The sequence below is a fragment of the Pararge aegeria genome, chromosome 22, assembly GCF_905163445.1.
Source record: "Pararge aegeria chromosome 22, ilParAegt1.1, whole genome shotgun sequence".
Classification (NCBI taxonomy): domain Eukaryota; kingdom Metazoa; phylum Arthropoda; class Insecta; order Lepidoptera; family Nymphalidae; genus Pararge; species Pararge aegeria.
Window position 1 is genome coordinate 14,919,381 of NC_053201.1, and position 24,578 is coordinate 14,943,958.

The 24,578-nt window shown below is 37.6% G+C and overlaps 1 protein-coding gene across 1 annotated transcript; it reads right to left on the reverse strand.

Annotated features, from left to right (window-relative positions):
- Window positions 1-12,749: 12,749 nt before the first annotated feature.
- On the reverse strand, window positions 12,750-13,613 carry LOC120633574 (myosin-2-like; the record flags this gene model as incomplete). The annotated part of the gene is made up of 1 exon (XM_039903783.1): window positions 12,750-13,613. A coding segment is annotated over exon 1 (864 nt), but the record flags the coding sequence as incomplete, so codon positions are not given.
- Between the last annotated feature and the right edge of the window lie 10,965 nt (window positions 13,614-24,578).

The following is a 24,578-nucleotide window of genomic DNA, read 5'->3' on the forward strand; positions in this document are numbered from 1 at the left end:
TGACACCTTTAGACTTTAGATTCAAGATTTAATGTGAATATATGCATTAATAAAAACTCATTACTATTTTAATACTAGTTATGCTGCTGTTGATGCACTGATGAAAGCCAGATAGCTAGATCAGTGTTTAGTTAGTCGTAGTTGCCGGTGGGCTGAGGTCTAAAGGAATCCAAACTAGTTTTAAAAGGTTTGGATAGGTTAGGTTAGGTTAGAACATGAATAAGACGGGTGCCCGGCCGCAGGCCGGTCACTTAGGTTCAGTTCCGTTTAAAAAAAAAAAAACAAAAAACAAAACGTACCAATACAAAGTACTCTTATTCATATTAGAAGATATTGTAAAATAACAATTAATTTAATTTTTTTTTTTTTTTTTTTCACTTACACATTAGGCCCGTCGCGCCGCGCCACTACTATATGGGGCGAAGGTGCGAAGTCGACGGCGACGACAAAGTACCGAGTCTAAGGAGACTGATGGCGGCGCCACACAGTGGCGTTATGTCTCTATAAAAGTGGTGGTCTTTTATTATGTTATTTATTAATGGTATTATTTTAATATCATATCAATATTGTACCCCGCACAGGGGGAGGTACGGGTAGGTAGTGACAAAAAATAACGATACGGGACTCTTAGGTCTCGCAATCGGAATGAGTACACTTTAAATATTTTAACGAGGTAAAATTTAAGGGCATTGAGGGTCTGGTGCCAGTGGTGGTTGATTAGATCCACACACTATACTTTTTATAAATATGTGGCGTTATGTCTCTATAAAAGTGGTGGTCTTTTATTATGTTATTTATTAATGGTATTATTTTAATATCATATCAATATTGTACCCCGCACAGGGGGAGGTACGGGTAGGTAGTGACAAAAAATAACGATACGGGACTCTTAGGTCTCGCAATCGGAATGAGTACACTTTAAATATTTTAACGAGGTAAAATTTAAGGGCATTGAGGGTCTGGTGCCAGTGGTGGTTGATTAGATCCACACACTATACTTTTTATAAATATGTGGCGTTATGTCTCTATAAAAGTGGTGGTCTTTTATTATGTTATTTATTAATGGTATTTTTTTAATATCATATCAATATTGTACCCCGCACGGGGGGAGGTAGGGGGGTAGGTAGTGACGAAAAATAACGATACGGGACTCTTACGAGGTCTCGTAATCGGAATGAGTTTCTGCGACTACCATTGTTTGTCGCGGGTAACGGGGAATCAGGGTTCGATTCCGGTGAGGGAGCCTGAGAAACTGCTACCACATCCAAGGAAGGCAGCAGGCGCGCAAATTACCCACTCCCTGCACGGGGGGGGAGGTACGGGTAGGTAGTGACGAAAAATAACGATACGGGACTCTTACGAGGTCTCGTCATCGAATAATCAATACACGAACTGCCCACACACTTGTAAATATAGACGCGCAAGATCGTTACACGAACCGCTTACCATTATAGTAAACTACTATGCAAACACACATAACATATACGCAATAAGGGAGCTTTAAATTGGAGATTTTACCCTACCACACCCGTCTGTCTCATTTTGAAAACTATTCAAAATAATTGCTATTTTTCATTCTCATTCAAATATAAATAATAGTAAATAATATATAATTTTTGACTGAACTGAACCCAAGTGCCCGGCCTGTGGCCGGGCACCCCTCGTATTCATGTTCTAACCTAACCTAACCTAAATCTAGTTTTGACACCTTTAGACTTTAGATTCAAGATTTAATGTGAATATATGCATTAATAAAAACTCATTACTATTTTAATACTAGTTATGCTGCTGTTGATGCACTGATGAAAGCCAGATAGCTAGATCAGTGTTTAGTTAGTCGTAGTTGCCGGTGGGCTGAGGTCTAAAGGAATCCAAACTAGTTTTAAAAGGTTTGGATAGGTTAGGTTAGGTTAGAACATGAATAAGACGGGTGCCCGGCCGCAGGCCGGTCACTTAGGTTCAGTTACGTTTAAAAAAAAAAAAACACAAAACAAAACGTACCAATACAAAGTACTCTTATTCATATTAGAAGATATTGTAAAATAACAATTAAATTAATTTTTTTTTTTTTATTTTCACTTACACATTAGGCCCGTCGCGCCGCGCCACTACTATATGGGGCGAAGGTGCGAAGTCGACGGCGACGACAAAGTACCGAGTCTAAGGAGACTGATGGCGGCGCCACACAGTGGCGTTATGTCTCTATAAAAGTGGTGGTCTTTTATTATGTTATTTATTAATGGTATTATTTTAATATCATATCAATATTGTACCCCGCACAGGGGGGAGGTACGGGTAGGTAGTGACGAAAAATAACGATACGGGACTCTTACGAGGTCTCGCAATCGGAATGAGTACACTTTAAATATTTTAACGAGGTAAAATTTAAGGGCATTGAGGGTCTGGTGCCAGTGGTGGTTGATTAGATCCACACACTATACTTTTTATAATTATGTGGCGTTATGTCTCTATAAAAGTGGTGGTCTTTTATTATGTTATTTATTAATGGTATTTTTTTAATATCATATCAATATTGTACCCCGCACGGGGGGAGGTAGGGGGGTAGGTAGTGACGAAAAATAACGATACGGGACTCTTACGAGGTCTCGTAATCGGAATGAGTTTCTGCGACTACCATTGTTTGTCGCGGGTAACGGGGAATCAGGGTTCGATTCCGGTGAGGGAGCCTGAGAAACTGCTACCACATCCAAGGAAGGCAGCAGGCGCGCAAATTACCCACTCCCTGCACGGGGGGGGAGGTACGGGTAGGTAGTGACGAAAAATAACGATACGGGACTCTTACGAGGTCTCGTAATCGGAATGAGTTTCTGCGACTACCATTGTTTGTCGCGGGTAACGGGGAATCAGGGTTCGATTCCGGTGAGGGAGCCTGAGAAACTGCTACCACATCCAAGGAAGGCAGCAGGCGCGCAAATTACCCACTCCCTGCACGGGGGGGGAGGTACGGGTAGGTAGTGACGAAAAATAACGATACGGGACTCTTACGAGGTCTCGTCATCGAATAATCAATACACGAACTGCCCACACACTTGTAAATATAGACGCGCAAGATCGTTACACGAACCGCTTACCATTATAGTAAACTACTATGCAAACACACATAACATATACGCAATAAGGGAGCTTTAAATTGGAGATTTTACCCTACCACACCCGTCTGTCTCATTTTGAAAACTATTCAAAATAATTGCTATTTTTCATTCTCATTCAAATATAAATAATAGTAAATAATATATAATTTTTGACTGAACTGAACCCAAGTGCCCGGCCTGTGGCCGGGCACCCCTCGTATTCATGTTCTAACCTAACCTAACCTAAATCTAGTTTTGACACCTTTAGACTTTAGATTCAAGATTTAATGTGAATATATGCATTAATAAAAACTCATTACTATTTTAATACTAGTTATGCTGCTGTTGATGCACTGATGAAAGCCAGATAGCTAGATCAGTGTTTAGTTAGTCGTAGTTGCCGGTGGGCTGAGGTCTAAAGGAATCCAAACTAGTTTTAAAAGGTTTGGATAGGTTAGGTTAGGTTAGAACATGAATAAGACGGGTGCCCGGCCGCAGGCCGGTCACTTAGGTTCAGTTACGTTTAAAAAAAAAAAAACACAAAACAAAACGTACCAATACAAAGTACTCTTATTCATATTAGAAGATATTGTAAAATAACAATTAAATTAATTTTTTTTTTTTTATTTTCACTTACACATTAGGCCCGTCGCGCCGCGCCACTACTATATGGGGCGAAGGTGCGAAGTCGACGGCGACGACAAAGTACCGAGTCTAAGGAGACTGATGGCGGCGCCACACAGTGGCGTTATGTCTCTATAAAAGTGGTGGTCTTTTATTATGTTATTTATTAATGGTATTATTTTAATATCATATCAATATTGTACCCCGCACAGGGGGGAGGTACGGGTAGGTAGTGACGAAAAATAACGATACGGGACTCTTACGAGGTCTCGCAATCGGAATGAGTACACTTTAAATATTTTAACGAGGTAAAATTTAAGGGCATTGAGGGTCTGGTGCCAGTGGTGGTTGATTAGATCCACACACTATACTTTTTATAATTATGTGGCGTTATGTCTCTATAAAAGTGGTGGTCTTTTATTATGTTATTTATTAATGGTATTTTTTTAATATCATATCAATATTGTACCCCGCACGGGGGGAGGTAGGGGGGTAGGTAGTGACGAAAAATAACGATACGGGACTCTTACGAGGTCTCGTAATCGGAATGAGTTTCTGCGACTACCATTGTTTGTCGCGGGTAACGGGGAATCAGGGTTCGATTCCGGTGAGGGAGCCTGAGAAACTGCTACCACATCCAAGGAAGGCAGCAGGCGCGCAAATTACCCACTCCCTGCACGGGGGGGGAGGTACGGGTAGGTAGTGACGAAAAATAACGATACGGGACTCTTACGAGGTCTCGTCATCGAATAATCAATACACGAACTGCCCACACACTTGTAAATATAGACGCGCAAGATCGTTACACGAACCGCTTACCATTATAGTAAACTACTATGCAAACACACATAACATATACGCAATAAGGGAGCTTTAAATTGGAGATTTTACCCTACCACACCCGTCTGTCTCATTTTGAAAACTATTCAAAATAATTGCTATTTTTCATTCTCATTCAAATATAAATAATAGTAAATAATATATAATTTTTGACTGAACTGAACCCAAGTGCCCGGCCTGTGGCCGGGCACCCCTCGTATTCATGTTCTAACCTAACCTAACCTAAATCTAGTTTTGACACCTTTAGACTTTAGATTCAAGATTTAATGTGAATATATGCATTAATAAAAACTCATTACTATTTTAATACTAGTTATGCTGCTGTTGATGCACTGATGAAAGCCAGATAGCTAGATCAGTGTTTAGTTAGTCGTAGTTGCCGGTGGGCTGAGGTCTAAAGGAATCCAAACTAGTTTTAAAAGGTTTGGATAGGTTAGGTTAGGTTAGAACATGAATAAGACGGGTGCCCGGCCGCAGGCCGGTCACTTAGGTTCAGTTACGTTTAAAAAAAAAAAAACAAAAAACAAAACGTACCAATACAAAGTACTCTTATTCATATTAGAAGATATTGTAAAATAACAATTAAATTAATTTTTTTTTTTTTTTTTTCACTTACACATTAGGCCCGTCGCGCCGCGCCACTACTATATGGGGCGAAGGTGCGAAGTCGACGGCGACGACAAAGTACCGAGTCTAAGGAGACTGATGGCGGCGCCACACAGTGGCGTTATGTCTCTATAAAAGTGGTGGTCTTTTATTATGTTATTTATTAATGGTATTATTTTAATATCATATCAATATTGTACCCCGCACAGGGGGGAGGTACGGGTAGGTAGTGACGAAAAATAACGATACGGGACTCTTACGAGGTCTCGCAATCGGAATGAGTACACTTTAAATATTTTAACGAGGTAAAATTTAAGGGCATTGAGGGTCTGGTGCCAGTGGTGGTTGATTAGATCCACACACTATACTTTTTATAATTATGTGGCGTTATGTCTCTATAAAAGTGGTGGTCTTTTATTATGTTATTTATTAATGGTATTTTTTTAATATCATATCAATATTGTACCCCGCACGGGGGGAGGTAGGGGGGTAGGTAGTGACGAAAAATAACGATACGGGACTCTTACGAGGTCTCGTAATCGGAATGAGTTTCTGCGACTACCATTGTTTGTCGCGGGTAACGGGGAATCAGGGTTCGATTCCGGTGAGGGAGCCTGAGAAACTGCTACCACATCCAAGGAAGGCAGCAGGCGCGCAAATTACCCACTCCCTGCACGGGGGGGGAGGTACGGGTAGGTAGTGACGAAAAATAACGATACGGGACTCTTACGAGGTCTCGTCATCGAATAATCAATACACTAACTGCCCACACACTTGTAAATATAGACGCGCAAGATCGTTACACGAACCGCTTACCATTATAGTAAACTACTATGCAAACACACATAACATATACGCAATAAGGGAACTTTAAATTGGAGATTTTACCCTACCACACCCGTCTGTCTCATTTTGAAAACTATTCAAAATAATTGCTATTTTTCATTCTCATTCAAATATAAATAATAGTAAATAATATATAATTTTTGACTGAACTGAACCCAAGTGCCCGGCCTGTGGCCGGGCACCCCTCGTATTCATGTTCTAACCTAACCTAAACTAAATCTAGTTTTGACACCTTTAGACTTTAGATTCAAGATTTAATGTGAATATATGCATTAATAAAAACTCATTACTATTTTAATACTAGTTATGCTGCTGTTGATGCACTGATGAAAGCCAGATAGCTAGATCAGTGTTTAGTTAGTCGTAGTTGCCGGTGGGCTGAGGTCTAAAGGAATCCAAACTAGTTTTAAAAGGTTTGGATAGGTTAGGTTAGGTTAGAACATGAATAAGACGGGTGCCCGGCCGCAGGCCGGTCACTTAGGTTCAGTTCCGTTTAAAAATAAAAAAAACAAAAAACAAAACGTACCAATACAAAGTACTCTTATTCATATTAGAAGATATTGTAAAATAACAATTAATTTAATTTTTTTTTTTTTTTTTTCACTTACACATTAGGCCCGTCGCGCCGCGCCACTACTATATGGGGCGAAGGTGCGAAGTCGACGGCGACGACAAAGTACCGAGTCTAAGGAGACTGATGGCGGTTATGTCTCTATAAAAGTGGTGGTCTTTTATTATGTTATTTATTAATGGTATTATTTTAATATCATATCAATATTGTACCCCGCACAGGGGGGAGGTACGGGTAGGTAGTGACGAAAAATAACGATACGGGACTCTTACGAGGTCTCGCAATCGGAATGAGTACACTTTAAATATTTTAACGAGGTAAAATTTAAGGGCATTGAGGGTCTGGTGCCAGTGGTGGTTGATTAGATCCACACACTATACTTTTTATAATTATGTGGCGTTATGTCTCTATAAAAGTGGTGGTCTTTTATTATGTTATTTATTAATGGTATTTTTTTAATATCATATCAATATTGTACCCCGCACGGGGGGAGGTAGGGGGGTAGGTAGTGACGAAAAATAACGATACGGGACTCTTACGAGGTCTCGTAATCGGAATGAGTTTCTGCGACTACCATTGTTTGTCGCGGGTAACGGGGAATCAGGGTTCGATTCCGGTGAGGGAGCCTGAGAAACTGCTACCACATCCAAGGAAGGCAGCAGGCGCGCAAATTACCCACTCCCTGCACGGGGGGGGAGGTACGGGTAGGTAGTGACGAAAAATAACGATACGGGACTCTTACGAGGTCTCGTCATCGAATAATCAATACACGAACTGCCCACACACTTGTAAATATAGACGCGCAAGATCGTTACACGAACCGCTTACCATTATAGTAAACTACTATGCAAACACACATAACATATACGCAATAAGGGAACTTTAAATTGGAGATTTTACCCTACCACACCCGTCTGTCTCATTTTGAAAACTATTCAAAATAATTGCTATTTTTCATTCTCATTCAAATATAAATAATAGTAAATAATATATAATTTTTGACTGAACTGAACCCAAGTGCCCGGCCTGTGGCCGGGCACCCCTCGTATTCATGTTCTAACCTAACCTAAACTAAATCTAGTTTTGACACCTTTAGACTTTAGATTCAAGATTTAATGTGAATATATGCATTAATAAAAACTCATTACTATTTTAATACTAGTTATGCTGCTGTTGATGCACTGATGAAAGCCAGATAGCTAGATCAGTGTTTAGTTAGTCGTAGTTGCCGGTGGGCTGAGGTCTAAAGGAATCCAAACTAGTTTAAAAAGGTTTGGATAGGTTAGGTTAGGTTAGAACATGAATAAGACGGGTGCCCGGCCGCAGGCCGGTCACTTAGGTTCAGTTCCGTTTAAAAAAAAAAACAAAAAACAAAACGTACCAATACAAAGTACTCTTATTCATATTAGAAGATATTGTAAAATAACAATTAATTTAATTTTTTTTTTTTTTTTTTCACTTACACATTAGGCCCGTCGCGCCGCGCCACTACTATATGGGGCGAAGGTGCGAAGTCGACGGCGACGACAAAGTACCGAGTCTAAGGAGACTGATGGCGGCGCCACACAGTGGCGTTATGTCTCTATAAAAGTGGTGGTCTTTTATTATGTTATTTATTAATGGTATTATTTTAATATCATATCAATATTGTACCCCGCACAGGGGGGAGGTACGGGTAGGTAGTGACGAAAAATAACGATACGGGACTCTTACGAGGTCTCGCAATCGGAATGAGTACACTTTAAATATTTTAACGAGGTAAAATTTAAGGGCATTGAGGGTCTGGTGCCAGTGGTGGTTGATTAGATCCACACACTATACTTTTTATAATTATGTGGCGTTATGTCTCTATAAAAGTGGTGGTCTTTTATTATGTTATTTATTAATGGTATTTTTTTAATATCATATCAATATTGTACCCCGCACGGGGGGAGGTAGGGGGGTAGGTAGTGACGAAAAATAACGATACGGGACTCTTACGAGGTCTCGTAATCGGAATGAGTTTCTGCGACTACCATTGTTTGTCGCGGGTAACGGGGAATCAGGGTTCGATTCCGGTGAGGGAGCCTGAGAAACTGCTACCACATCCAAGGAAGGCAGCAGGCGCGCAAATTACCCACTCCCTGCACGGGGGGGGAGGTACGGGTAGGTAGTGACGAAAAATAACGATACGGGACTCTTACGAGGTCTCGTCATCGAATAATCAATACACGAACTGCCCACACACTTGTAAATATAGACGCGCAAGATCGTTACACGAACCGCTTACCATTATAGTAAACTACTATGCAAACACACATAACATATACGCAATAAGGGAACTTTCAATTGGAGATTTTACCCTACCACACCCGTCTGTCTCATTTTGAAAACTATTCAAAATAATTGCTATTTTTCATTCTCATTCAAATATAAATAATAGTAAATAATATATAATTTTTGACTGAACTGAACCCAAGTGCCCGGCCTGTGGCCGGGCACCCCTCGTATTCATGTTCTAACCTAACCTAAACTAAATCTAGTTTTGACACCTTTAGACTTTAGATTCAAGATTTAATGTGAATATATGCATTAATAAAAACTCATTACTATTTTAATACTAGTTATGCTGCTGTTGATGCACTTATGAAAGCCAGATAGCTAGATCAGTGTTTAGTTAGTCGTAGTTGCCGGTGGGCTGAGGTCTAAAGGAATCCAAACTAGTTTAAAAAGGTTTGGATAGGTTAGGTTAGGTTAGAACATGAATAAGACGGGTGCCCGGCCGCAGGCCGGTCACTTAGGTTCAGTTCCGTTTAAAAAAAAAAAACAAAAAACAAAACGTACCAATACAAAGTACTCTTATTCATATTAGAAGATATTGTAAAATAACAATTAATTTAATTTTTTTTTTTTTTTTTTTCACTTACACATTAGGCCCGTCGCGCCGCGCCACTACTATATGGGGCGAAGGTGCGAAGTCGACGGCGACGACAAAGTACCGAGTCTAAGGAGACTGATGGCGGCGCCACACAGTGGCGTTATGTCTCTATAAAAGTGGTGGTCTTTTATTATGTTATTTATTAATGGTATTATTTTAATATCATATCAATATTGTACCCCGCACAGGGGGGAGGTACGGGTAGGTAGTGACGAAAAATAACGATACGGGACTCTTACGAGGTCTCGCAATCGGAATGAGTACACTTTAAATATTTTAACGAGGTAAAATTTAAGGGCATTGAGGGTCTGGTGCCAGTGGTGGTTGATTAGATCCACACACTATACTTTTTATAATTATGTGGCGTTATGTCTCTATAAAAGTGGTGGTCTTTTATTATGTTATTTATTAATGGTATTTTTTTAATATCATATCAATATTGTACCCCGCACGGGGGGAGGTAGGGGGGTAGGTAGTGACGAAAAATAACGATACGGGACTCTTACGAGGTCTCGTAATCGGAATGAGTTTCTGCGACTACCATTGTTTGTCGCGGGTAACGGGGAATCAGGGTTCGATTCCGGTGAGGGAGCCTGAGAAACTGCTACCACATCCAAGGAAGGCAGCAGGCGCGCAAATTACCCACTCCCTGCACGGGGGGGAGGTACGGGTAGGTAGTGACGAAAAATAACGATACGGGACTCTTACGAGGTCTCGTCATCGAATAATCAATACACGAACTGCCCACACACTTGTAAATATAGACGCGCAAGATCGTTACACGAACCGCTTACCATTATAGTAAACTACTATGCAAACACACATAACATATACGCAATAAGGGAGCTTTAAATTGGAGATTTTACCCTACCACACCCGTCTGTCTCATTCTGAAAACTATTCAAAATAATTGCTATTTTTCATTCTCATTCAAATATAAATAATAGTAAATAATATATAATTTTTGACTGAACTGAACCCAAGTGCCCGGCCTGTGGCCGGGCACCCCTCGTATTCATGTTCTAACCTAACCTAACCTAAATCTAGTTTTGACACCTTTAGACTTTAGATTCAAGATTTAATGTGAATATATGCATTAATAAAAACTCATTACTATTTTAATACTAGTTATGCTGCTGTTGATGCACTGATGAAAGCCAGATAGCTAGATCAGTGTTTAGTTAGTCGTAGTTGCCGGTGGGCTGAGGTCTAAAGGAATCCAAACTAGTTTTAAAAGGTTTGGATAGGTTAGGTTAGGTTAGAGCATGAACCTAAGGAAAGGAAAAGGTTCGGAAGGCAGATTCTACCGAGAAAAAGCCGGCAAGAAACTCAGCAGTTGCTCTTTTCCAACATCAAAAATTTACATTTTATATTTTAACATTCATTTTTCTATCTTGTGAGAGATGAAAGCGGAGCCGGATGCTTCCAAGCAACCTTGTCATTAAGAAACTCATCAATTGTATAATAACCTCGCTGTAATAAATGTGTTTTAACACATTATTTAAACTTATGGATTGGTAGGTCCAAAATTACCTTAGGAATCATATTATAAAAGCGTATACTCAATCCCACAAATGACTTCTGCACCTTTCGCAGACGATATGCAGATGTCACTAATTTATCATTAGTAATCTATATGTTTGAAATTGAATATTTTGTTAAATTCATTTTCTATAATATTAAAGAGCGTACCATAAATGCTGTCAGGATGACCGTTCTTAAAGACAAGGGCAGGAATTTTGGATGATATTTCACCTTTGAATCGCGTCAATTTGCTCTTAGTTATCGGCCTACACTTGACGATATGTTTATCTTTGTTTATATTATTCAAAACAGTAATTTGTTGGCCACAATGATCTGATCTTAAGTTGGTTATTATCGATTTACCTAAGATATCGCAGTTGAGAAAAATATTATCTAAACACGATGCTGAGGTTGCTGTGATTCTAGTAGGTTCACTAAAAGCATAATTTAAATTAAAACATTTAAATAAGTTTAGCAACCTAGTCGTAGTTGCATTACTAAGTAAAATATCAACATTAAAATCCCCGCATACTATTGCTTTTTTTGTGGATACAGACAATCGCTTAAGCACATCTTCCATTACATCCTCAAAAAGGCTAAAATCACCTGAGGGGGGACGATATATACACACTATTATAAATCGCTCCAGCTCCACACAAGATAGTTCTACAGTGCGTTCAACAGAAAGACTAACTATGTCTTTTCGCTCCTTACAAGTTATATTATTGTGTACAAAAATTAAAGACCCACCATGAATTGCAGTCCTTCTGAAGAACACACTTGACATTTTGAAATTCCTTAAGATAACTGCTGGATGTGCACCAGTGAGCCAATGCTCAGTAATACACAGAATGTGTATATTGAGTTTTTCCACAAACAGTTCTATTTCAATTTCTTTGCTGGTTAAGCTCTGTATATTTTGATGTACAATGTTCATATTGGAGAGCTTCTCCGTTGTCTGGCTATCTAGTTTAAATAATTATAAGAAATTTTCTTAGTACTTGAACAAGTACTTGGGTCATTATCAGAAATATTGGTACCTAAAGTACAATTTGTAAAGTTGTCAATAGACTTAGTTACAACACTTGTAACTGTATCATTTAAATTGTAAGCTAATAATGAGGCTATATGTTGCTTACATTTTTTTGACAGATAAAAAGTATGCCTAGTCAATAACAGTGGTGAAATAAATTTATTCACATCAAAATAAAAAACGGCCTCACTATGACGGCATGTCAAGTTATAAATTAATAAATTTAAATTATAAATTTGCTTATTTCGCTTAGAACTAAGTGTGCCACAGTACGGAAAGGCACACATAACAAATCTACATTTAGATTTTTCATGCAAAGCCAGCAATTTTTCTACACATCTTATAATTTGTGTCTTTTTTACATTTAAGCTGTCTCCTAACAAAAATATAACATTTTTATTTACATCTAAACTGTCTATGTTCAAACTATCAATAAGATAGTCTAAATTAGCCCCCCGGTGAACATCTATTAGTCACTGAGTGATCTAGGTAACAGTTCATAATAGGACCAAAACCTTTACCTAGCTTGTCTGAAATTACTAAAGTGTGTTTTTTATGCTTACTTGATAAATTATAATCTAAGGATGTAGTGACAGGAATAATACTTTCACACTGCTCTTGGCAGGTCTCTAGCTTATTAGAGGACAAAATACTACTACTTAAGTCTAGGTTAGCCGTAGGTATATCTTGAGAACATTGACATTTATTTGCCAATGACTCAAAACGAGCCCTATTGTAGGTACCTAGAGCTAACAACTCATCAGCTGCCAGAATTTGTTCATCAATCTGCTTTTTTGACAGCTCATATTTAATAGTCATAGTTTTAAGTGAGTCTTCCAGCTGTTGAATAACATCATTTAAGGTTTGGATTTCACTCTCATATTTTTCCCTGCTACTTTGAAAAGAAAGAGAAAAGGTATTTAACTTATTTAACAAAACTGAACGTTCTTTTCTTAGTATCAGGTTTTCACTGCTTTTCTTCTGGTTTTTTACTAATTTTTGAGTTTTCTTTATTATTTTACTAATTCTAATGTATTTTTTTATTTTATTGTGGCTATTTAAAAAGGGGAGATCTATTTGAGGCTTGGTTTTTTTAACACAAGGGCTATCACAAGTCAGATCGATGCACACTGGCATTGTTGAGGATGAAGTAAGTAGTTCATCATACAAGTTATTTGTTGATTGCATTTCAACATTTTGTAATTGTGACTGAAGGTCATCAATAGTTTTATGTGCGCTACATAATTCACCCTCCAACATAGTAATTCTTCCTAAAGCTTCATCATAAGTAGATATGCATTGGTTAAAAGAACGCACTGCCTCCTGGAGTTGGTTGCGCTCCTCTAAGACCAGAGTGTGAGCGCTATGTAGGTCAGCTAGTTCACCCTTTAGCTGGGAGTTCTTGGCAATAATTGATCTCATTTCCACTTCACTGTCATCTTGTTCCCTCATTAAATCAGCATTTAGTTGTTTCAGTGACTTTAGTTCACTGAGGGCATTTTTAAGTTTTAATTGCTCTTGCAATGCAGCCGCTCTTCTGGTTAGCATTGTTGGCATCATTTTATAGCACTTCGCCCTGAAACACAGCAAACAGTATATGTGAGTGAAGGAAATTAGATAACCTACAGAAGAAAGAGAAAAGGATCAAAAATATATGTATATATATTATGAAAAAGTTATAGGAAATAGAGATAAATACTAAGGAATATTACAGATAGTATACTAGGAAATACAATAACATACTAATTAGGGATATCTTTAAGTGATAGAAATAGCAATTTTAGCAAAGAAAACTTTGAATCACAACTTGTAAAATAAGGTTTATTTGGTTGTGTATTTTTGTCTGAGACAGTTTAATTAATTCTTCAACTATACTTCCACAAATCCGTCAAGTAAAGCGAGAATGAGTCTGTCTAAGTGTGTGGAGGGACGTCTCTCGTGAGTGTTACGAGAATAACATAATAAAACAAAAATTTGAAGTAGGGAATTGGTTATCAACTAGGATATTGTTATGGCAGTGTTATTAACATAAGAAAAATGAAAGCAATACTCCCCAGGTACATCCCATGGACGTAAAATGTACGTCGTTTGCTTATAACAGTCGTTGGATTTTGAAATCCCGTTGTACGAAACCTCCTGTCAGACGGATTTTCGATTTACGTGGTTTATATGGTCACTGTGTAATACACGAACTGCCCACACACTTGTAAATATAGACGCGCAAGATCGTTACACGAACCGCTTACCATTATAGTAAACTACTATGCAAACACACATAACATATACGCAATAAGGGAGCTTTAAATTGGAGATTTTACCCTACCACACCCGTCTGTCTCATTTTGAAAACTATTCAAAATAATTGCTATTTTTCATTCTCATTCAAATATAAATAATAGTAAATAATATATAATTTTTGACTGAACTGAACCCAAGTGCCCGGCCTGTGGCCGGGCACCCCTCGTATTCATGTTCTAACCTAACCTAACCTAAATCTAGTTTTGACACCTTTAGACTTTAGATTCAAGATTTAATGTGAATATATGCATTAATAAAAACTCATTACTATTTTAATACTAGTTATGCTGCTGTTGATGCACTGATGAAAGCCAGATAGCTAGATCAGTGTTTAGTTAGTCGTAGTTGCCGGTGGGCTGAGGTCTAAAGGAATCCAAACTAGTTTTAAAAGGTTTGGATAGGTTAGGTTAGGTTAGAACATGAATAAGACGGGTGCCCGGCCGCAGGCCGGTCACTTAGGTTCAGTTCCGTTTAAAAAAAAAAAAACAAAAAACAAAACGTACCAATACAAAGTACTCTTATTCATATTAGAAGATATTGTAAAATAACAATTAATTTAATTTTTTTTTTTTTTTTTTTCACTTACACATTAGGCCCGTCGCGCCGCGCCACTACTATATGGGGCGAAGGTGCGAAGTCGACGGCGACGACAAAGTACCGAGTCTAAGGAGACTGATGGCGGCGCCACACAGTGGCGTTATGTCTCTATAAAAGTGGTGGTCTTTTATTATGTTATTTATTAATGGTATTATTTTAATATCATATCAATATTGTACCCCGCACAGGGGGGAGGTACGGGTAGGTAGTGACGAAAAATAACGATACGGGACTCTTACGAGGTCTCGCAATCGGAATGAGTACACTTTAAATATTTTAACGAGGTAAAATTTAAGGGCATTGAGGGTCTGGTGCCAGTGGTGGTTGATTAGATCCACACACTATACTTTTTATAATTATGTGGCGTTATGTCTCTATAAAAGTGGTGGTCTTTTATTATGTTATTTATTAATGGTATTTTTTTAATATCATATCAATATTGTACCCCGCACGGGGGGAGGTAGGGGGGTAGGTAGTGACGAAAAATAACGATACGGGACTCTTACGAGGTCTCGTAATCGGAATGAGTTTCTGCGACTACCATTGTTTGTCGCGGGTAACGGGGAATCAGGGTTCGATTCCGGTGAGGGAGCCTGAGAAACTGCTACCACATCCAAGGAAGGCAGCAGGCGCGCAAATTACCCACTCCCTGCACGGGGGGGGAGGTACGGGTAGGTAGTGACGAAAAATAACGATACGGGACTCTTACGAGGTCTCGTCATCGAATAATCAATACACGAACTGCCCACACACTTGTAAATATAGACGCGCAAGATCGTTACACGAACCGCTTACCATTATAGTAAACTACTATGCAAACACACATAACATATACGCAATAAGGGAACTTTAAATTGGAGATTTTACCCTACCACACCCGTCTGTCTCATTTTGAAAACTATTCAAAATAATTGCTATTTTTCATTCTCATTCAAATATAAATAATAGTAAATAATATATAATTTTTGACTGAACTGAACCCAAGTGCCCGGCCTGTGGCCGGGCACCCCTCGTATTCATGTTCTAACCTAACCTAAACTAAATCTAGTTTTGACACCTTTAGACTTTAGATTCAAGATTTAATGTGAATATATGCATTAATAAAAACTCATTACTATTTTAATACTAGTTATGCTGCTGTTGATGCACTGATGAAAGCCAGATAGCTAGATCAGTGTTTAGTTAGTCGTAGTTGCCGGTGGGCTGAGGTCTAAAGGAATCCAAACTAGTTTTAAAAGGTTTGGATAGGTTAGGTTAGGTTAGAACATGAATAAGACGGGTGCCCGGCCGCAGGCCGGTCACTTAGGTTCAGTTCCGTTTAAAAAAAAAAAAACAAAAAACAAAACGTACCAATACAAAGTACTCTTATTCATATTAGAAGATATTGTAAAATAACAATTAATTTAATTTTTTTTTTTTTTTTTTCACTTACACATTAGGCCCGTCGCGCCGCGCCACTACTATATGGGGCGAAGGTGCGAAGTCGACGGCGACGACAAAGTACCGAGTCTAAGGAGACTGATGGCGGCGCCACACAGTGGCGTTATGTCTCTATAAAAGTGGTGGTCTTTTATTATGTTATTTATTAATGGTATTATTTTAATATCATATCAATATTGTACCCCGCACAGGGGGGAGGTACGGGTAGGTAGTGACGAAAAATAACGATACGGGACTCTTACGAGGTCTCGCAATCGGAATGAGTACACTTTAAATATTTTAACGAGGTAAAATTTAAGGGCATTGAGGGTCTGGTGCCAGTGGTGGTTGATTAGATCCACACACTATACTTTTTATAATTATGTGGCGTTATGTCTCTATAAAAGTGGTGGTCTTTTATTATGTTATTTATTAATGGTATTTTTTTAATATCATATCAATATTGTACCCCGCACGGGGGGAGGTAGGGGGGTAGGTAGTGACGAAAAATAACGATACGGGACTCTTACGAGGTCTCGTAATCGGAATGAGTTTCTGCGACTACCATTGTTTGTCGCGGGTAACGGGGAATCAGGGTTCGATTTCGGTGAGGGAGCCTGAGAAACTGCTACCACATCCAAGGAAGGCAGCAGGCGCGCAAATTACCCACTCCCTGCACGGGGGGGGAGGTACGGGTAGGTAGTGACGAAAAATAACGATACGGGACTCTTACGAGGTCTCGTCATCGAATAATCAATACACGAACTGCCCACACACTTGTAAATATAGACGCGCAAGATCGTTACACGAACCGCTTACCATTATAGTAAACTACTATGCAAACACACATAACATATACGCAATAAGGGAACTTTAAATTGGAGATTTTACCCTACCACACCCGTCTGTCTCATTTTGAAAACTATTCAAAATAATTGCTATTTTTCATTCTCATTCAAATATAAATAATAGTAAATAATATATAATTTTTGACTGAACTGAACCCAAGTGCCCGGCCTGTGGCCGGGCACCCCTCGTATTCATGTTCTAACCTAACCTAAACTAAATCTAGTTTTGACACCTTTAGACTTTAGATTCAAGATTTAATGTTAATATATGCATTAATAAAAACTCATTACTATTTTAATACTAGTTATGCTGCTGTTGATGCACTGATGAAAGCCAGATAGCTAGATCAGTGTTTAGTTAGTCGTAGTTGCCGGTGGGCTGAGGTCTAAAGGAATCCAAACTAGTTTAAAAAGGTTTGGATAGGTTAGGTTAGGTTAGAACATGAATAAGAAAAATTTGGTGTGGCAACACCGCCTATAACAGCTGTTCAAAGATCTCTGTACTTTATTTTGTTATTTTAATTTATTTTGTGTGTTTTTAGTGCCCAAATCCAATTTAATCGCCTAATTAATATAATAAATAGTAGTATATATTAATAGTTTAAGTGTTAAAAGTGCGTAAGAAAAGTTTTCGTCGATGTAAACAAAGTGACAGTTAGGTTAGTAAAACTTGAATTTTAAACTTCTGTTTTGGTTTTTTTAAAGAGTGCTAGTAGCTGTTTTGGCTTTGAAACAACTATTTAGCGCATAAAAAACACATACGTGTATATGCAATTGCCCGTTATCCAAGTGTAACGCTGCAATTGTTATAACAATACACTGCAATACCGAAACCTACCTGTCATTTCGCATTCTTTGGGTGATTACTCCTTGTTTCATTAATTAATTAATTACAAAATGATGACCCGCAGAGCCTTAGCGCGCCAGGAGCAATCCAAATTACAATTGGCCCTGAAAGAATTAAAGGCAAGCAAGGAGCTATGCACCCAATTGAATAATGAAAGAGACGAAAACGAAAAGGAATTATTAGAAGTCCTTGGGAATAATAATAGACTAAAATTAGAACTATCGGATTTGCACATAAAGTATGTAGACATTGTAGAAGAGCGGGATAGACTTCAGTTATTAGTAAATAGGTTTGATGAGTGCCGTGCTGAGTATGAGGAGGCTCTGAGCCAGATTACTACCCTGCAGCGGGAGCTAAGTGATGCCCACCACCAGATCACCAAACTGGAAGATGCAGCCCATAACACAACAGCAATACACACTCAAAGCCTATATGAAGAATTAGTTGATAGGGCCCCACAGTTGGTTACTGCTGCTGCTGACATGTCTACTGCTAATACCAACTTCTCTAATTTATTGATAGTCAAATCAGATACAGTAGTCAATCCCTGCAGCAGTAGGAAACTAAAAAAGTATATCAAAGTTAACCGATATATTAAAAAAACACAGAAACTGTTAAAAGTACATAAAAATTCTGTTAAATCTCTGAAACCAAAGAAAGAACGTTTAGAATTATTGAATGAAATTAAAATGTATAGTTCACAGTTAGAAAGTAATAGATTAAGTTATGAATCTGACACACAAATCCTAGAAGCACAAATAGCCAGATTGCAGACTTCTTTACGTACACTGGCAGTAAAGTTTGATATGTATCAAAGGCAAATGATATCTGAGTACACACAGACTTCAGATGAATGGCATAAGACAGAACAACCCAGTGGTAAATTAACTTCACTATCTACCCATAGTTTTGATAGTATAGGCAGTCATCCCCAGTTTGTGTCATCAGTGTCATCACCCTCTAATGTGAGAAAGGTGTGTGTCAGGTTAAGTAACTCAAAATCACAAAACATAAATATTAATAATAATTCCTTTATTGAAGCAAATGCTCATAGTAGCAGTTCAATAAAAACAATTATGTACAGCGATGAAATTGGATGTAACATGGGCTTATATCTTAACTCTCAGTTGAATGGACACACAGTTTTGAACTACTGTTTACCCAACTCAAATTTAAAAGCTATTGTAGCTGCAATTTGTAGAAATAGGAATATGTTTGACTGTAAAACTAATTTAATTATCATAATGGGAAATAGAGGGAATGTTAACAAACCTGAGCTGATTAAACTTATTGATTCTTTAAATACATTAAATGTAAATAGTATTGTATTATACACATTTCCTTATTTTCATAACTTGCCACACCAAGAAAATACTATTAGGTATAATTTAAATATGACTTTGTACAATTTATGTACATATAATAATAAATTTCATGTTATAGACTTTAGCAAATGTGCTAATCCTACTTATAATTTGTACCGAGATAGATATTACCTATCACACTATTTTAAACAACAGATAGCTGTTTCGCTATCGTATTTTTTTACCATAACAGCCAAGAACTTGGCTAAACCAGCTGCTTTTATTGAGCAGTGTAATAGTTTTGACATGAAAACCTTGGAAATTATTCCAAGTCATTTTAGTTTAAACTAGTTAAGGAGACAACAGAGGCTTTCTCTTGCTTAGAAAAGCAGACAACTGAGTCTCCCTCAGGCATATATGAAAAAAATTATAGTAAGGGGTCGCACAATGTACTATTAAACCAAAAATATAATAAAAAATCTAATTCTAATTATATCAACTTGGTTCACCAAAATATTCAATGTATTAGAGGAAAAGACTTAGAGATTGAATTATTTTTAAATGATTTTAACATTAGCATTTTATGTATAACTGAGCACTGGTTGAAAACCCATGAATATTTGTTTAATTTTGGTAACCACCAGGTTGGTAGTTCGTTCACCAGGGTTACAGCGATTCATGGAGGCTCTTTAATTTTATTAAATAAAAATTTAAAATTTAAAAACAGAAACGATATTGTTAGCCTTTCTGTTGAACGGACAATAGAGCTAGCCTCGGTTGAACTAGAGCAATTTATAATTGTTACTGTTTATAGGCCACCCTTGTCAAACTTTGAACTTTTTGAAAAGGTAATGGATGAAGTGTTATTTAAAATATCAAAGTGTAATAAAAAGTTAATAATATGCGGAGATTTTAATGTAAACATTTTAGAAAATAACTCTTTAAGTATCAAGTTATTGAATTTATTTAAAACTTACAATCTATCAAATATGTTCATGGAGCCCACAAGAATAACTGCTACTAGCGCCACCTGTTTGGATAACATCTTTACAAATATAATTCCTATAAGCAAAAATATTATTAGTAAATTAGACTCTGATCATTGTGGTCAAATTATTCAATTTGAAAATGTGAAGAAAAATGTTTCTAAACGTAAAATAACATTTGTTCCTGTAACATCCAACCGCATAGAGAAAATGAGATATAGCCTAGTAAATGACCTCCCATTCCTACCCTCAGGGGCGACTCCAAATGCAATGTACAGCTCCTTTTTCAATACCTTTAATAGACTATTTCATTCTATATTTACTAGTAAGTCGGTTGTGATTACTGATACATTAAATTTTAGTGAGTGGGCGACAGTTGAACTTCATAAAAATAGGCAAAAGCTGTACGAATTGTATGCTGAACGTCAATTTAACACTGGTGATAAGTTTGGGGATTATGTTAAATTGTTTTCCAAGAATTTTAAACGCGCTTGCCACTTAGAAAAGACGCGATACATCAAAAATAAAATTAAAAATAGCAGCAATGCAATCAAAACTACTTGGAACATAATTAATGAGGAGACGGGAAGAGTAACACCACGAAATATTAATTTTAAACTTAATGTAGATAATAAAGCCTTAACAACAGATTTCGAGGTGGCTACTGCTTTTGAAACCTTCTTTACCAACATTCCCGTCTCCACAACAGAATCATTAAACTCTTCACCAGATATGGCTCTCTCTCTATTAAAGGAAAATGTGCCTGAGTGTAACCATTCTTTTAAATTCACGCATGTTAGTGGCTCTGACGTTATTAAAGCCTTTAAATTATTAATTAATAAAAAAACAAATGATCTGTGGGGCATTTCCGTAAACGTTGTCAAATCATTAATTGATATTGTTGCACCCGATTTAGCCTTAATATTTAATAATTGTATAGATTGTGGTGTGTTTCCTGACTTAATGAAACTTAGTAAAATAGTTCCATTGTTTAAATCGGGTAGTACTTCTGACCCCACTAACTTTAGACCAGTATCCGTACTACCCACTTTCAGTAAAATCTTTGAAAAACTCATTTTAAATCAATTACTTTACCATTTTCATAAGTATAATTTACTTCATATTAAGCAATTTGGTTTCACACGGGGTCGCTCAACAATCGACGCAGGTGTTGAGCTAATACAAAACATATTTGAAGCCTGGGAGGAGTCACGTGATGCACTTGGTGTGTTCTGTGACTTATCTAAGGCGTTTGATTGTGTTCAACACGAAACGTTAGTTAGGAAACTACACCACTATGGAATTCAGGGTGTAGCTCTAGACTTAATGAGCAACTATCTACGCGATAGAATTCAGAAAGTCGACGTGAATGGAAAACGGTCTAATGGATCAGTTATGAAAATAGGTGTCCCACAGGGGTCTATATTAGGACCATTTCTGTTCCTTATTTACATTAATGACCTTCCTTACCTTGCCAAGGATAAACACGGGATAGTTCTGTTTGCCGATGATACATCACTGACTTTTAAAATAAATCGACGTGAACTAGCTTTTGACGACGTAAACAACTCTCTCGCTAAAGTGGTACAGTGGTTTGAAGCTAATAATTTGGTTCTTAACGGAAAAAAAACCAAGTGTATAAAATTCACTTTACCTAATATTAAACACGTGAAAACCACTGTACTACTTAATAATGAGGAACTGAAACTGGAGGATACGACAGTTTTTCTAGGAATAACGTTAGATTCTAAACTTCAATGGGGCCCTCATGTAAATAATTTATCGAACAGGCTTAGTGCTGCTGCCTATGCGGTAAAGAAGATACGCCATATGACCGACGTAGAAACTGCTAGACTGGTATATTTTAGTTACTTTCACAGCATTATGTCATATGGAATTTTACTTTGGGGTAATGCTGCTGATATTAGCACTATTTTCGTGCTGCAGAAGAGGGCTGTTCGTTCTATCTACAAAATGGGTCCGAGAGAGTCATTGAGAGATAAATTTAAAGATTTTAAAATAATGACAGTGTATAGTCAGTACATATTTGAAAATTTAATGTACGTCCATAAAAACATTTCTAAATTTAAGAAAAAATGTGACTGCAATAATTTAAACATTAGAAGTAAGAATAAACTTACAGTGCAATATACTAGGTTACATAAAATTCATAATTCGTTTAAAGGAAATTGCATACAATTCTACAATAAACTACCAATTGACATCTTGGAGATGTCTCTTAATAAGTTCAAAGTTTGTATTAAACGTAAGCTTATAGAAAAGTCCTATTATAGTATAAAGGACTACGTAAACGATAAAAAAGCTTGGGTGTAAATTATTGCTCTAACCAGGTTGCTCTTCTAATAATTTAAAATTACATTGTGAGATGGCGATAACAAAAAAAAAAAAAAAAAAAACACCCGGCTAAGTTTGTTGTGGGCTTCTTCTTAGACCGGGACGCGTTTGGAACCCTCGTAGCTTTAGTTTTAAGTTTACGAATGTGGTTATCGCCATCATCTCACTACCGTGTAATTCTTATGTACGCATCAAAAGTGCCACCTGTGGGCCTACTTGAATAAAGATATTTTTGACTTTGACTTTTGACTTTAAGACGAGTGCCCGGCCGCAGGCCGGTCACTTAGGTTCAGTTCCGTTTAAAAAAAAAAAACAAAAAACAAAACGTACCAATACAAAGTACTCTTATTCATATTAGAAGATATTGTAAAATAACAATTAATTTAATTTTTTTTTTTTTTTTTTTCACTTACACATTAGGCCCGTCGCGCCGCGCCACTACTATATGGGGCGAAGGTGCGAAGTCGACGGCGACGACAAAGTACCGAGTCTAAGGAGACTGATGGCGGCGCCACACAGTGGCGTTATGTCTCTATAAAAGTGGTGGTCTTTTATTATGTTATTTATTAATGGTATTATTTTAATATCATATCAATATTGTACCCCGCACAGGGGGGAGGTACGGGTAGGTAGTGACGAAAAATAACGATACGGGACTCTTACGAGGTCTCGCAATCGGAATGAGTACACTTTAAATATTTTAACGAGGTAAAATTTAAGGGCATTGAGGGTCTGGTGCCAGTGGTGGTTGATTAGATCCACACACTATACTTTTTATAATTATGTGGCGTTATGTCTCTATAAAAGTGGTGGTCTTTTATTATGTTATTTATTAATGGTATTTTTTTAATATCATATCAATATTGTACCCCGCACGGGGGGAGGTAGGGGGGTAGGTAGTGACGAAAAATAACGATACGGGACTCTTACGAGGTCTCGTAATCGGAATGAGTTTCTGCGACTACCATTGTTTGTCGCGGGTAACGGGGAATCAGGGTTCGATTCCGGTGAGGGAGCCTGAGAAACTGCTACCACATCCAAGGAAGGCAGCAGGCGCGCAAATTACCCACACCCTGCACGGGGGGGGAGGTACGGGTAGGTAGTGACGAAAAATAACGATACGGGACTCTTACGAGGTCTCGTCATCGAATAATCAATACACGAACTGCCCACACACTTGTAAATATAGACGCGCAAGATCGTTACACGAACCGCTTACCATTATAGTAAACTACTATGCAAACACACATAACATATACGCAATAAGGGAACTTTAAATTGGAGATTTTACCCTACCACACCCGTCTGTCTCATTTTGAAAACTATTCAAAATAATTGCTATTTTTCATTCTCATTCAAATATAAATAATAGTAAATAATATATAATTTTTGACTGAACTGAACCCAAGTGCCCGGCCTGTGGCCGGGCACCCCTCGTATTCATGTTCTAACCTAACCTAAACTAAATCTAGTTTTGACACCTTTAGACTTTAGATTCAAGATTTAATGTGAATATATGCATTAATAAAAACTCATTACTATTTTAATACTAGTTATGCTGCTGTTGATGCACTGATGAAAGCCAGATAGCTAGATCAGTGTTTAGTTAGTCGTAGTTGCCGGTGGGCTGAGGTCTAAAGGAATCCAAACTAGTTTTAAAAGGTTTGGATAGGTTAGGTTAGGTTAGAACATGAATAAGACGGGTGCCCGGCCGCAGGCCGGTCACTTAGGTTCAGTTCCGTTTAAAAAAAAAAAAACAAAAAACAAAACGTACCAATACAAAGTACTCTTATTCATATTAGAAGATATTGTAAAATAACAATTAATTTAATTTTTTTTTTTTTTTTTTTCACTTACACATTAGGCCCGTC